Raw genomic sequence first — 16,821 nt, forward strand, 5'->3', positions numbered from 1 at the left:
TCTAAGTCAAATAATATCACAGTGTTTTGTATAATCAGAAAGAGTAAAAAATAGTGACCTGTTAAATATTCATGTGAAATGACAAAGAAGCATAGGTAGATTAAATAAGAGATGAATGGATTGTGTGTTGATGCGTGTAAAAGGAATGAATTGTGAGCTGACAGCTAATAGAAGCGACTGGAAGAAGTAGATATGTTGTGCCACATATCGTTGTATGTTAGAGCAAGAAGAAGAAGAGTCGATGCGACGTGGTATAGGGTTATTTTACAAAGTAATACCATAGGACATACTACAAATTGCTTGGACTCAACATGCAATGCAGCGTGTTTTAAATGTGCCGTGGTCTAACGTCCAATATTAAGCCAAACATTTGTATCTAGAAACCAACACAGCCCTTAAAGAATAGGTTGGCACAAATATTTGTTCTTTCATTGATCAATACTTTGGTATAGGTACATGAAGTAATTCTGCGTACGGAACGGCGTTGAAGAACTTCTTCGCAGTCTCAATGGTAACATTCATGGCGTATTCGACGACCGGTTGTCCAAATTCTTCAGTCACCACCCTCCAGTTTTCATTTAGGAATTGTAGTACTGTGTTACCTGAAATATATTTAATGATCATCTACTTAGTCTGTAATATCCCACAGCTGAAAACAGGGAGCCTCTTTCATAGGAAAAAAGGATTTAAGCGAAGGTCACACTTCAGCATATAAGTTTATGTGGGATCAATCACAGAACTTTTGAGCAAAAGTCTTGGGATTGGTCGCACGTAGGTCGCAAATTAGAACGCTACTAAAGAGGCAGGTCGGAAACATTTTGGTCTTAGCAGCTCCAATATAGGTTGCCGGATTTTAGCGATCACTATCAAATGTTAACGATAAAAACCTTCCTCGAGACGAATGCAGGTTGATACCACATAGAAATGTAATCGAGACCGATGCGCGTGGTTTAATGTTATCCGAATAACACGGGTTTGTAACACTACCAATTTTGTAAAACCGGGTTGGCACGAAGAATTCCTTGAATCATTGCGTGTCCCAGAAATTGAATTACCAATTCCTTTTCACCAAGTCATGTAGCCTTAAAGTCATTTTAGAGACTAAACATAGTTGTATGGACCCGGAAGGCATTGACCAACCTCGTTAGCAAACTTAAGCTAAGAACCATCCAAGAGCCCCTATTATTATACATAACAGTCAGTTACGTTGTCTTCACAAGTCAACCACCTATCTTAATCACCTAACTTCACTGCCTTTTAAAGTGTGTAAATGTAGTACGAGTGTCCAAGTTACTAAAGTAAGAATGACTAAAAACAGTTTAAGTATTATTATTTTTCGAGACACCCGTAAATCACATATAGCCTTTATAAATGTAAGCTGTTCTTTGTAATATAGGGACGACCAGCCAAGTGCGTTATTAAGTGACGACAGCGACGACATTCCAAGATGACAAAGTTTGGACGGATTCTCAAATTTTTGAAGCGATACATAGTCGTAGGTTACTCTATTCAATTTGATCAATTTTGAGTGAAATTTTAACGCTTCAGGTTAAGTCATATTTCGTTACATAGAATAAAGTACCTAATAAAGTTAAATTTTGTAACATACGTTGGATAGTATTATTATTGACTATAACACAAGGAGAATGTATAATGGTGTATATAACGTATTATGCGCGCAATTTTTACGCTACTAAATCTGAAACATTGTCCATGTCTACACAATACATAAAGTTATGGAAATACGTTTCCCCGTATTAGAAATAAGAAAATAGTATAATAAGAAAATCACAAGTATTGTACCCAATGATGCTTACAAAATTTGAAGCACCTACTTTTTAATAATATTTCGTTCAGTATGATTATCATTTCAAGTCCACTCAAATGAGATAGAGAGCCCTCAAAAATATCTCTGGAAAGAGGTTTACATTGAAAAAATTCATAAAATAAGTTTTAGAATATTCTGTAGCTATAAATTTAATTCGATGACTGAAACTGTTTCTCTTCTATTTAAGTATCTATTCGGACAAAAATTCTGGATGGATAATATAACGATTCCTAGGATGCTCTCACTTGTTTTTATACATTACAAAATAAAAAATTGTGGTGTGGGTGTGTGTGTGTGTGTGTGTATTCGTGCGTGTATCTGTAGCATCGTAGCTCCCAAACGGATGAACCGATGTTGATTTTTTTAAAAGGTTATTCTTAGCTATGTTTGATGAAATTCATCGCCATTTTTTTAATATACACATTGTATATTAAAAAAAATGCCTTTTCCATATTTTCGTAAAAAAACGTTATCGTTTAGAATGATTTAAATTTTGAGGCAGTTTTCTTTTGTATTCCGATGAAATTGGACTACTGCTGTATTGGCAAACATCGACAAATTTGTACATATACATAATACTTCATACTGAACTAAAATAAAAACAACGAGTTGTATTTTAATTACCTCGACGGAAATGAATTAATTAGTAGGGAGGAAGTTATATAAAGTTTCAGATGCTCTATAAAATTAAATCAGTCACGTTAACTTTGCGGAGAACAAGTTTGTCATTTGTTGGAGAGTAAATTGTGGATAATTTTTACGTTACGTTATATTACAAATCAGACACGCTTTGGTGAATAGTAGGTGAAAACTATGGTTAGTCGAACGTCATCAAGAGTACCCCATCCTTTAATATTGTTAATTAAGAGTTATTTCAATTATTTGTGGAGAATAAGAGTCCTATTGCTATATAATACTCAAAATCTACGAGGACACATGGTAAAAATAAAATAGTTCTTCTTAATATTACAATAAATCATAATTTTAAGAAGTAGATATCAATGAAGGAAATATCAATATTTATTCTCTCTTAGAGCGAAACTTCCGTATCGAGCGTACTTTTGAGGATTTGTGTGGAGTGATTTGTAAGAACTGAAAAAATTATAAGTTACATCGCATTAGGCAGTGATTGACTAGTGGTAAGAGCTTCAAGTTCCCTTCCGGAAGTATCGTGCACGCACCTCTTACTTTCCGGAGTTATGTATAAAAAAACTTGCATTAACGGTGCAAAAAACATCGCGGGGAAACCTTTATGCGAGAGTTCTCCATGACATCTTCAAAGGCGTGTGAAATCTACCAACCCAGACTTGGCTGATGTAGTTAGTTTTGATAAATTATGCAAGAACCAAATTTAAAAAAAAACTCCTTCCTGATCTCAATAAATAAGTTGAATCTGCAATAAAACGAGCAAACAATTATTTATATTGCTATAACATAAAATTATATCGACACTTACTCAATTCCGGGTTCCCTTTGAATAGGTTGTTGATGGTATAATGGACCCTGTCGCCATAGTCAAACGTGTATTTGTAATTTTTTATACCGAAGTGGTCGCGGCCCTCCGCATCTTTGAAGTACTTCGTCTTTATGTTCAGTTTTATGATCGAGTTGACTGTAATTCGAAGAGAAAAATCGTAAAAACTTTAGTACCTACTTTGAACACTGTTTGCGCGTCTTTAGGTGTGTTAGCGCAAACAGCTCATGTAAGGAAGTTTATTTATTTGCTGTCGCTGTCTGATTTACTATCATTTCCTGTCAAATAAATGTGGCAATCGAGTGGTGGTCAGTGCAGTCAAGTGGTTTATTTCCTTTGCTGTCTGATTTTTTCAATGCAGTTATACAAAAGCATTGCAGTAACTCTCACATAAACTTTGAGTTATGCCGGGATAACAAGTATCCTATCCAAGAGACACACACAACTTTTGCATTCATAATATTAGCATGAATGGAATAGTGTGGTTTTAGTAGCTTTTTATCAATTTAAATATTGCTTTAAAAAAAATCTGCGTGCCGAAGAGTTCTCTATAATGTTCTCAACGGCGTGTGTTACCAGTTCGCACTTGGCCAGCGTGGCCACTTCGACTACGGCCTGAACTCTTCTCATCTTATCAGAGGCGAGACCTGTGCCCTATAGATTTATTTTTTTCGTTTAATGTGGTCATTTACTATTTATTGGTAACTTGAACTCATTTTGCTATACTAAATGGTAAGACCCACACTGGAGATGGGCCCACTGTGGCCAGGGGCCGGTAGCATTTTGCCCATCTTGCCATCCTGTTGTCACAGTTCTTTCCATTGGTAAAAATTAATTAAAATAGAAAATATTAAGAGAAGTAAATGAAAATTTTGGTTTATAAGAAGCATCCTATATCAAGAGTCAGCGGCGCGGTGAGGCGGCGGTATCAATTCACTCATCTTTTTTAAATATTGCTTAGAGTTACAGAAGAGCGGATTGATCAAATGGGTCGTCGATGATGTTCGGCGAAATAAAAAAACAATGTGTATACCTTTGCCTTTGAGCATAGCTCAATTTAATATTTACAAATTCAAATTCTTGCTAAGAAAAGTGGAACGGAAAATCCATAAAAGACAAGCAAAACTAATATTGCTATTACCATATTGTACACAAAAATGTATGCCTTGGTAATTGAACTCACGACCTTCGACGTAAAAGGCAGTTATAATGAACCCGTCGCCAGATGGCCATCAATAATTTAAATCTCGTAAAGCTACTTATCCACTGTCTGTAGGCTCAAGGCTCATGTTAAAATGCTGCCAAAACCTGAGACAAGCTGCGTTAAGAGGTAAAATTTGTCAGCGAGGGCAATTTTTTTCGTTGCGCTCAAAATTGGTTCAGCCAGCGTTGTGCGATTAGTGGAGTCTGCATGAAATCTATCAACTAGCACTTCAACACACAAATACATTGACACTTCATACTAATATTATAAATTTAACAGTAAAAAAAAAAAAATATACTACGACTTACTTTGGGGCTAGATGGCGATGTGTGTATCATCGCCATCTAGCCCCAAAGTAAGCGTCGCTTGTGTTATGGGTACTGAGATGGCTGATGAATATTTTTATGAATTATATACATAAATACTTATAAAATACATATAAACACCCAGACACTGAAAAACATTCATGCTCATCACACAAACATTTTCCAGCAGTGGCAATCGAACCCACGGCCTTGGGCTCAGAAAGCAGGGTCGCTGCAAACTGCGCCAATCGGCCGTCAGCCGTCGTGTCGGTTAGTTTGTAACAAACATTATATTATTATCAAGAGAGTCACATGATAGTTTTTTGCCGCGGAAAATAAACACAACCGCACGATTAAAAAATAAAATAAAACCATCGTGTATGAAATCACGGCTTTATAATATATTAAACTATATGAAAATGATCCGGGACTAGCATATGAATTTATTTTCCTATTATTATTATCATCTAAAGGCAGTGATGATACCGTGCTTTCTGAGCTGATCCTATGAATATCTGGTCAGTAAAAGCATTGACCATGAATTGGTTATCTGGACATGGAATATGGGAATATGACTATCAAAGAAGCGACCACTCTACATTCGATTTTCCATTTTTTATAGCACTAATTGAAGGTATATGGATAGTAACTGCGAAACCTTTACATATAAGCAGAGCACACTACGCAAAACATGTACGGAACACGTCATACAAATTTCCACCCTGTGTCAATCCTCTAAGTTGCAGGTGTTAAGGCACATGTGCCTGTAATTAAACCGGCAACCATTCAGATCGGAGTACAGCAATGCTGGCTTGCGGCACAAATAAGCATGGCGGTCGTAGGTAATTAAACTCCGTCACTAAAAAAGATGGCCGATTGGCGCAGTGAGCAGTGACCCTGCTTTCTGTTCAAGGCTGTAGGTTCGATTTCCACAGCTAGAAAATTTTTGTGTGATGAACATGATGTTTTTCAGTGTCTGGGTGTTTATCTGTATGTTATAAGAATGTATATATTTTTCATAAAAATATACATCAGTCATCTCATTACTGAACTCATAACACAAACGATTAATTTGAAGCTAGATATATTTATTCATTTATTATTTCCTAAAAGCTCTACTATTGCCCGACATGAGACAGCGTCAATGGAAACGTAGCTTATAACAATCTGTCTTACCAATTTTTATTTTGGAATCTCCTTCGCCGTTTATAGGGAACAGTAGTAACCTTCCGACGGCTGTGTACTTTCCTTTGATTGTTATGTTACATCTTATTTCTAGTATAAATACATTTTTTTCCAGGTAAGCTCTGAAACAGAAAAACAAGAAAGATATAACAGAGAAAAACAGGATAGATACATAAATAGCTGTTGCTCGCGATTTCTTCAACGCATGTTGGGCTTTTGTTAATATTTTTTTCCATAAAATAAAAATAAAAATTTGAGGTGGATCACTTTAATATTACATTTTGTGTTTGAAAAAATATATTTCGTCTTATTCCCAGGCCTACCGAATATGCGAAAATTAATAAGCATCGATCAATCTGTTTCGGAGGAGTGTATGTTAAATATCCTAATATAGATTTTTATGTTAAGTGACCCTTTACAATTTTCCTAGATTTTTTTCTAGTTGATGTCAAGAGTTATGTAATGTCAAAACCTGCATCAAACTCAAACTACTGCGCCCCGACGTGTGTAGTATAGTCTTACTCTTTGAACATTTATTTCAAGGATATAGCCTACTTTAAAACAAATAGTAGTTATTCTTGCACAAAAATAATCCCATAACCTCGCAAATTGAGTCACGTATGTACTCGCAAGAGCAAACAACTTCAAAAAATGACATTGATGTAATGATAACATCAGTGCCACTTAGGCCATTTTAGTCTTAAGCACTCGTCCCTTGCTTCCGACTTACACCCGAAATTAATTAACAATCTAATCCAAAATCTTCAGATGTCAGATTCAAATTTGTAGTGATATTCTTATCTACAGAGAAGAGTAGGAAAAGGATCGCACTATTAAATTCAATTTGCCATCTGTTGATTTTGTTTTAGATTGGTTATTAACTTACAAACATTTGCTACACGGTATCTCGTGATTCAGTAAATTTTTCAATAAAACAACAACGTGAATTTTTTTACACACATCGCATAATTTGACTGTTTCATTATCTTAAGCCTTAATCAACGATTAAGTAACGATTATTTTCATTTTTATTAAAAATCATCTTCTCTAGATTATTGTTAAAAGTATTGCCTTGACTGCAATGCCACCTGGTGGGAAATGAAGATTCAGACCAATCTGCTAGCAGTACGGCATGATATTAAACCGACACCACTACTCGGTTTGTAAGCGGACTTATACCGGAACCGTAAATCGTTTGTCGGCATGACTTTTTCGGCTCTGTTAGTTGTATTATTAGCCACGGCCGAAGACTTCAGACCAGACCAGAGAAAATTTTATAAATTCCTCGAGATCGAACCCATCTAAGTTATTAGACCACGTGCTCATCACTGATCCAGAGATTTAGTCAAATTACTATATCATAAACTCGCAAATGTTGTAAAATCTTTATTAAGTAAGTTTATTTTCGTGAGTTTATTGTAGTGAGTCAAATTTACCATCAGATCTATTTGTTTCTATAAAAAAAAGACATCAACTTACTCTACATTCAGCACCTGACATTTCCTAAGTCCCGTAACTTTTCCTTCAAGAAACGTGACTTTGACCCCTGGGAGCTGAATAGGCAGCTCATCAATCATGAAAGGATCTAAGGGAGGTACTCCGAGGCGCGGAAGGCCCTTAGAGAACTCGGGTATGGCATCCTGTGTCGCTTGAATTAAGCAGGACGAGTCTGTATTGTTGCATGGATGGATAAAATCCGCTGTAAAAATACACACTTGTTAGTATACTTATATAAAGTAACGTAGGTACCTACAGTGTTTTCTGACTCTTTTAGTACGAGTCAAAATAAAATACGCGGAGATATCTAAATATTTCTAAATTAACAATTTTCTATCTTTTCATGTGGACACTATACGATCATAATTGTTTTTTTCCTGTCAAGTTGGTAAACATTTAAAAGCCATCGAGCTATATTTTAAATATAAATGAAGATGATATAGATAGCTTATCTACAAGAGTATTTTATGTTAGGGCTAAAGAATAATATGGGTGTGAAAATATTATAAAGAAGTAATGTTAATATCAAATTATATCATCGTCATCATATCAACCCACTACCGGTCCACTACAGACACGAGTCTCCTCCCACAAAGAGAAGAGGTTAGGGCCGTAGTCCACCACGCTGGCCCAGTACGGATTAGTGGACTCCACACACCCTATGAAAACATTACGGAGAACTCTCAGGCACGCAGGTTTATTCACGATGTTTTTTCTTCACGGTTGTTGCAAGTGATATTTTGTTTACTCAAATCATATAAATATAATAAATGCGAAATTGTATTTCTTGTTGGTTTGTCCTTCCCCTCACGCCCTAACAGAGCATTCAATTTACTTTATTTTAGCATAGCGTTAGTTGAAAGGACGAAGAGTAACATTAGTAATAGGAGAGTTACAGTATTTTTGCAAAGGAAACCGATAATATGACATAACGCGTTATTGACGATTGGAGAGTGCCTGTTTGTTTATTTCTTTCTTTACATTGTTTGTCTGAACAACGACACAACTGGAGATGAAAATTTAAAAAAAAACAGCTCAACAAAATCTTGCATGTAGTTTGCATTCTGGAGGCCAACGCAGTAGGTATATTTATATCCCAGGAAAAATTATTTATGCGGGATTTTAAAAATCGGAATAAGCGTGGCCGAAGAACGCGGACAACATAAGTACATCATCTAAAGTAAAGTGTAACAGCAAACCTTTTGCTAGCAATTAAGAAAAAATATGTAAAAAAAGAAACCGTAGTACGTAGCAATGACAATATTAATGCCACGTAAAATCTACAAGAAAATTATGTTTAGGAAGATACTCGTACAGACACTTATTACTGTGAAAATGTTTAAAAAAACTGATTAGTGTTACAATAAACTTATGATTAGCCGACTTATCTTTAGCCACATACATAAAAAAAATCTGAAATATTACTCAATGATCGAAATTGTCGAATATATTATGAATGTTTAGTAAGTCGACATCACGCCACTTTGTGAAGCAATATCTAGAGTTTCGCGATTTATGCACGCGAGCTATTAAGGCGATTGCATCGTTAAATAAAAATTAATCTTTTATTTTGCTTAAAAAAATTAAAATGTATTTAGAACTCGAAATTATATTTTTTTATATTTTTTGGATCTATTAAATGTTTCTTAAGAGTTCGTAATTTGAAATTGGAATTGTTACCGGAAACATTGGATGGATGGATTACTGGCTATTTATCCGCAAATTCATCCACGATTGAATTTATTTTTAAAAATCCCGCGGGAATCGTTGGTTTTCCCGAGATAAAAAACATCTAGTGTAAATCGCAAAACTGTGCGTAGGTAAAAGGACATTTTTTTAAAGCCGGAGGTATTCCCGGAATAAATAGCGTTTCTTTGTCTAAAGTGGTACCTTTCACAAAAAAAAAACTGACACACTTTCCACAGCGTTTTATTATATTTGCGCATACCTCTGCAAAAGTAACCATAAAATTATACTATCAAAAAATTGAGCATATTTTCATAACATTGGAGAGTAACCGCTTAATTGATTCCATTCGGTTTAATTAGAAAAGTTTCCAAGTTTCCGAACAAATATAGCGTGCTTTGTAACTTTGCACGAAACATTTTGTACACATGCCTCGAGGGTGTTTAAAACAATAAACGTCTAAACTAAATAATTAGGGAAACTTCACACCAGCTTATATAGGAAAGATTGTGTTTATGGTTAGCGAATTAACCGAAGTTTAACAAAAGCAATGTTAGTAGGCTAAGTGCCAAGGGCACGAGCACAAGAATTATATGCGTTATTGCTGGGTTCTATCAGGTACCCTTGTTTATATAAGACTTATCTGTGGAAACCTGTTATTAGTTTTAAGTCAACCAATTTGTTAACTATTTAGTATCTACAACTGTTGGTTTTCCAATTAAAGAAAAAATAAAATAAAATATCTAGAGTATTACATCAACTTAACATAGTGATAGACATAATATTATGGATAGCTAACATAAAACAAGCCTTGGCACCTGACGAGTGCCAATCTTTATTATGAAACCAAGTCTCTCATATTATGAAACAAAGTGTGTCTGGTGGGAGGCTTATGCCGTGGCTAGTTACCTCGCCGACAAAGAGTCAGATTGCCGGTATGATATCGACCAGAAACAGATAAGTGGCGTGGGTATAATTGCCGTACCCCTAATAGTTTAGCTCGCTGTCATCTTAGACTGCATCAAAATGACCTGGTGTATTTGTAGTCAAGGGCTAACTTGTAGGAGAATAAGAAAAACATGTAGATTTTCGTATAAATACGTAAATGTGTTTGTTTGTTTATTTATGTATTACCATAACACAGCTTAGTGGCTTAAACAATACTCAATTAAGCACATAATAGCATCGTCATATTAAATATAGACGAAATCGTGGTCAAAAGCTAAATTTATATCTTGTTGAACATAAACAGTTAATTATAAAGATTGTCAGCAAGTTTTCGCCTTAAGATGTGTCATATTTGCGTGTTACGCGGTAACTTTAGCAAATAACACGTTTGTATAAGTCACGTCTCTTAAAAAGTGCGCTGGATGTCTTACTCTTCAAACTCTAAAACTTTAATAATAAATTATTTATTTATTAAAAACATTGCCTACTCTCTGCTAAGATGTTCATACCAAAATAACGAGTTAGTTTTGTAAAAATAACTTGTTTGTACTTTTCACATAACTTGAAATAAGGGCAAGAAGTCTTAAGAAGCTTCATGTTCAGTTAGTCAAAATATGTTACTGTTCGTAACTAGTTTTTATTGCTTTTACATGAAATATATATTGCTTATACACTGTTTTTCCCAAATACGCTTTCTATGGATGTCATTCCGACACGAGAAATCCTCGGGTTCGTTTGATTTTTTTTTTGCCTAGATTAGACCTAAAATATTTGTGTTGCAGTTAATGTGCATTATATAAACAATATTTCTGATACAAAACTTTACTCAACTCAAACAGGTTTATTTAGTATGAATAAATATGGTAATTAAGTATGAATTCAAAATTATTCCAGTAATTTGTACGATAATTTATAAAATGCTCACTACAAAGGTCTGTCAGCGCTCTTTTTACGTGGCATTACCAACACACGCTTGTTGTTGTCGTTTTGGTGAACGACAGTGGGTCATATACCAAGGGCAAAGTATAACGAAAGTCTACGTGATGATACATTCAGATATATTCAGTAGACCATATCGAGGGGAAGGCCACACCGGTTTTCATGGTTTAAAGTTAATTTTGTTCCTCATATCGCAAGCTACACACACACAATCTCGATTAAGAATTAAAATTACGCAAGCCAACCATGCCTATCCATTTGTTTGATTCGGTTGAAGATTATGGCATTTTGAATAACTTAATGCATTTTATTACTCAATATTAATACTATCAATTAGTGCAGTATAAAATATATAACAGAACAACTGATATTACATTTTTGATCGTGATGTGTATCCGATTTGGGACCTAGTTGTCAATAATTGAACATGATAATCAATTAGACCAACCAGCCAGTTACAGTGTAATAAAATAAATGATCAAGAATATTGTTGCAGAAAATTGCTCCAATTCCTCTTTCCCGTATAAATAATATTTATTTTAACAGATATAATATAAGCGTGTAAAGCCTCATACTGTATCCAAAATGTTTTCTATCGACCATAAATTTTACTAGGATGACAATATTACGTCATATTTCAACGATCATAATATCTACTTTAATACAATTTCACTCTCATCATTTTAGCTTAACAACGATTGCCAATATCAATTGAATATCACCACATAGAAAATTGTAAACCAGTAAACTTCATACCACCTAAAAGTTGTTTTGATGCAAACTATTCTTAAGCGGTTAAGCCACACCGTCTATTGAAAGTATTCGAAAGTTTGACACTTGACATACAAAATTGCGAATTAGAATTTTCCAGCTATTTGCTACTTTCCTAATTTGTTTTCCATAACCCTGTATGACTTTTCCTCCTATTAAGGGGGACATAATGAAAAAAAAATCAAATCGGTCAATCCTATTAGACAATAATCTGATGTTGCAAATCTTCGTCCGTTCCCGCTGAATGAAAATCTTTTCCCGGGCTTTCAACCAACATCCATTTCCCTTCACCCGTAGTCGTAACGCTAAACTTAGCTAACCATATCATATCCACGCTAGCGTAAATCTGATATTTTATATGGGGGTACAAACGTCGAACTTAAACAACTCCATACAAACTTGACAGATTAACGTTCCTGCAAAGATTACTAACTTGTTAAGTTACAGTACAGGGGGGGCATAGATCACCATTTTAACTTTTTTATGAGCAATTCCTCACGTATACAAAAACTACACCAATAAGAGGCGCAGAGGTTATGTTGGACTCTTATTGAAGAAATCCCAGGGTAATCAAACTTATCAACTGGTGACTTGGTGACAGGCACAAAGCCGCAACCGAACCAGTGGTGCCCAACAAGGTAGATCTTTCGCTAAGTAAGTATCTCCAGTGTAAGTTCGAGATGACCGTAGAAAAGACACTGGGGGCACTTGTTGTGCCTTCCGATTCGAGGACATATCTCCGACTAGGGCCTCTGATTCGACTAGACAAGTGTAATTAGTAAGATTCGGTATCTGAATTATATCTGCAGGAAATTGTTGCGTGTACTTCCAATTTCAAGTGATAATCACGATTTGTTTCGCCGAACTTTGAAGATCAGTCATAAGTGCCTCAAAAGACCTGCTGGTTACATATGCCATTACTTGTTAAGGCACTTGTTAAGCCTTCCGATTCGAGGACATATCTCAGTCTAGGGCCTCTGATTCGACTAGACAAGTGTCATTAGTAAGATTCGGTATCTGAATTATATCTGCAGGAATTGTTGCGTGTACTTCCAATTTCAAGTGATAATCACGATTTGTTTCGCCGAACTTTGAAGATCAGTCATAAGTGCCTCAAAAGAACTGCTGGTTACATATGCCATTACCGCCAAGTAGGTAGTAAACTTTTTTTTTTTACTTTGAGATGACAGCTGAGGGCCAAATAAGCTGCTAAATTTAACCAAGACTTGAAGTGTCAAAATTGCTACATAATTTTTCAATGCAATTCAATAACTCTACAGGATCATTTAGTCTATCTGCTGGATACAAAGCTAGTACAGAGAGAAGACTCACTCAAAGGAGTAATGGATTAAGACAGTACAGCCTTCGCGTTCCTCGAATGCATGTTGTTGGGATATGATAGGATTTGTATTTTATTTATAGTGATATCAAATGAGGCCGAAGGCTTTCCGTAGCATGTGGTGGGCAAATTGCTGTGCTGGCATTAAACATTTGTTCACAGAAAAGATTCAATATCTAAATTCTATTCCTGGCAGTCGAGCCCTGGATTCTCAGAACTGGACTTCAGTACGCGTATTCAAAGATCTTGAGTAATACATCAAAGAGGCAGTTACGAAATTCAGTGTTATGCTTACAATGATTGATTTGGTACACAGCAGAAATTAAATTAAAATAAACAATTAAATATAACTGGGTTTTAACGAGGATGTTAACAAAAATAGTGAAAACTAATTAATCAGTTTTGCAACTTGCAACGGTAAAAACCGGTATGAATAATAGTAATTATTTATTATTAGAGAAGAAAACCTTCATGATTAGAAACTAAATAGACTTACGCGCTAGCAGGGCTGCGGTGTAATTCTCGAAGGCCACCGTTAAAATCAGTACAACGAATAAAACACGTTTTTCACACATCGTTATTTTCAAAACAACACTCTCCTAGGTCTAGAGACCCTTCGTCACAGATTAATGTGGTCTATCGAAGACCCACGGGCGCACTGACTTATGACCTTGCGTTCTTCTTATGTAAATTTAAACGGGTTCTTTCTCATTTTAGGTTGCATAAATTCGGATAGCTCTTTGCCAACATGAAGCCCGCTTTTCACGCAACGTTGAACGGTAATCCGTTTTATAAAATGTTTTTGCTGTGCACGCGGTGCGTTTGACTGCGTGCATTCAAAAACGGGCCTATTCTGAACTCACGGAGGCTAGCCAGACGTGGTTACACGAATTTGGTACGTCATATATGCCTCCGATTTATACTGCCTTTTACTACTGCATTCTTGTAGCGTGCGGAAGCGAAGGTACCTTTATTTCCATGTTCCTGTATTGAATTTCGGATACAATATCTTTAACCTTTAGATATCACTAATACACAAAGCAATATATTACACGTAATAATACGTAACAGTACACTAAGATCTTCATTACATTGGTTTAAAAGGATACAAAATCAACCTCTCTTCTAACAATATACTGAGTAATTCGGTTAAGGAGTTCGGTTTCTTAAATCCTTAAAATTTAAATGGGAACACACAACACAAATTAAAAAGTCCTATTCTAATAATAATTCATCAAATTCGTATGTTAATAAATTGAACTAATGCGTCAACGTCGATAAAGCTAAGTAAAGGTAACATTGAAAATCTCGTCTCTTACAAAGTAGGTGGCATCATAACGATCAGAACTATATATAACTTATTTACAAACATTATATAAATTCAATTATTATGGTTATAGAAAGATAGGTAAAAGAAGTGAAAAAAAACTAAATCCAGTAAAAGAATGATTTTTTAGTGGTAATTTTATTATTCTATTATAATTTTTATATTTTAAGTTAGTATATATGTAGATAGTGTAAAAGTAGTTTAAAATAAAAACCTGCAGTTAGAAATTTTTGCTGTTTATGAAATCTTGATTGGTTTAATCGTTAATCAGTATATTTTAAAACTAGAAAATATAAGTAGAAATACTATTAAATTATTTATTATTGCAAATCCATGGGTAAGTTTTAACGTGTAAGAGAAGAGAGGAAGGATTTTTTTTATAAAATTAATTGTTGAACCGGAACAGAGTAGGTTGAAGGTTCTACGTTTCATGCAAGAATTTATTAATAATTAATACATTTTTTAAATTAATAACTACTTTGTTTTTCATTTTAACTGCACGAAAGTGAGAAATAAAAAATGTAGGGAAAAAATTAAAATACCGTTGATTCCAAGTGAACTTTATGAAAAGTTCGCACGCTTTTATCGCAGGAACAAATTTTGTAAAAAGGTTAATAGCAACACAAATTTCTTTTTTGAATTCTTTATTAAATACTTTTAGCGAAAAATGGTGAATACAAAATTCTTCTTAACTATGTCTTCGATCTTATATTTTTAGGGTAAATGTTTATAAGATGAAAAGACAAATTTAACGATGAACCGGTACATTTTCCGTTCTAAAGCCTTTGAGTTAAATACGGACACTTCAAAAAGCAAACATTTTACAATGGTTTGATTTGTTTTTATACATTTCACCGTCAAAACAAGTGACATCTGATTGCTTAAATCGAAAACGCACATAAGTGGTAGTATATTTAGCAATGGTGATTTTTTTATATTATTAATAGCTGTTGCCCCCTTTTTTCGTCCGCGGTTTACGGTTTTTTACAAATCCCTTGGGAACCAATTGTTTTCCTGGGATGAAAAGTATCCTATGTTACTCTCCATTCTTACAACTACCTCTACTGCAAAAATCAAGTTGATGGGTTACTTGGTTATGGCGTAAAAGAAGGACAGACAACCACACTTTCATATATGGATGGTTATCGCCATCATCTCACTACCGAGTAATTCGCATCAAAAGTGCCACCTATGGGCCTACTTGAATAAAGATATTTTTGACTTTGACTTATATATAATAATAGTAAGAATTGTCGGTCAAAGCAGATGGCTCACCATGTGGAGCAAGGGACACGTGTACAAAGTGCAGCCCTGTATCCATCAACCTTAGACGCAAGTGCTATGCCTGCAAATACAGCAATGCTGCGAGGCAGCAGATATGAGCAGTAAGCATGGTCATAGTCTTACTTCCCCAGACGAGCTTCCCCAGACGAGCTTTGTCTCAAAAAGCGCTACTACTTCTTCTGATGTCGATGAAGTCAGTTATTATAGTCACATGCAAGATGATACGTAATTTACACCTTTGGAACTTAATACCAGAACATATTAGACACTGCCGATCGGTGCACTCTTTTAAACACAATGTAAAGGAGCATTATATATCGTTGTCGTTGTATAGTATATTTATCACTGTTTACTTTAGTTTATAAACAAAATAAACTAAGCTAATTAAACTAAAACATAAATAATTAAATATTAATTGTAATTATACAGCTTTGTAATTAATCAAATTCTGAATGTTATTAATTATTTTTAAGTTAAGATTTGCATGCCTTTAAATGGGCTAAACATTGTACTGTATAACTTTTTGTAACATCTATAATTTGGCATGTTTTTTGCAAACAAATGATTATGATTATAATTACTTATTATAGATATATATTTATATTTATATTATATACATATTTATTATATTATTTTTATGTATTTTGTATATATAGTATCTTCAAATTTTATTGTATTAGTATGTAGAATTTTGTTATTATTTAGATATATTGAATATCCTTAGTAGTTATTATGAAGTATATTTTACCTTTATTTGACCTATATCACAATTAAATCATTACTACTTACTCACATCCTGGTTTAGCTGGAAGAGATCTCTTAAAGAGAAAAGCTTTCCTTTGTACACTTCATGTATCTTATGTTCACAATCACAATTTATGGTACATAAATAATAAATAAATAAATACGTAATTTACTGACCTTAATACAGGAAAAGGTTGATTTAAAGGTTCTTAATTCCTATTGTATGTCTTAACTTCGAAAACATTCCAACTGAGGTCGATAAACTTTACTGATTTTGAAAGCAATTTTGT

At 34.4% G+C, this 16,821-nt stretch overlaps 1 protein-coding gene across 1 annotated transcript; it reads right to left on the reverse strand.

Annotated features, from left to right (window-relative positions):
* Positions 1 to 225: 225 nt before the first annotated feature.
* On the reverse strand, positions 226 to 13,822 carry LOC120629952 (protein takeout-like). Its single transcript, XM_039899045.1, has 5 exons — positions 13,673 to 13,822; positions 7,476 to 7,695; positions 5,988 to 6,118; positions 3,285 to 3,440; positions 226 to 602 (listed from the first exon to the last, which is right to left on the reverse strand). Exons 1-5 carry the CDS (start codon positions 13,749 to 13,751, stop codon positions 436 to 438), a joined length of 753 nt encoding a protein of 250 aa, XP_039754979.1. The 5' UTR covers positions 13,752 to 13,822; the 3' UTR covers positions 226 to 435.
* Positions 13,823 to 16,821: the final 2,999 nt, after the last annotated feature.

Source organism: Pararge aegeria, chromosome 15 (genome assembly GCF_905163445.1).
Source record: "Pararge aegeria chromosome 15, ilParAegt1.1, whole genome shotgun sequence".
NCBI classification, from domain to species: Eukaryota; Metazoa; Arthropoda; class Insecta; order Lepidoptera; family Nymphalidae; genus Pararge; species Pararge aegeria.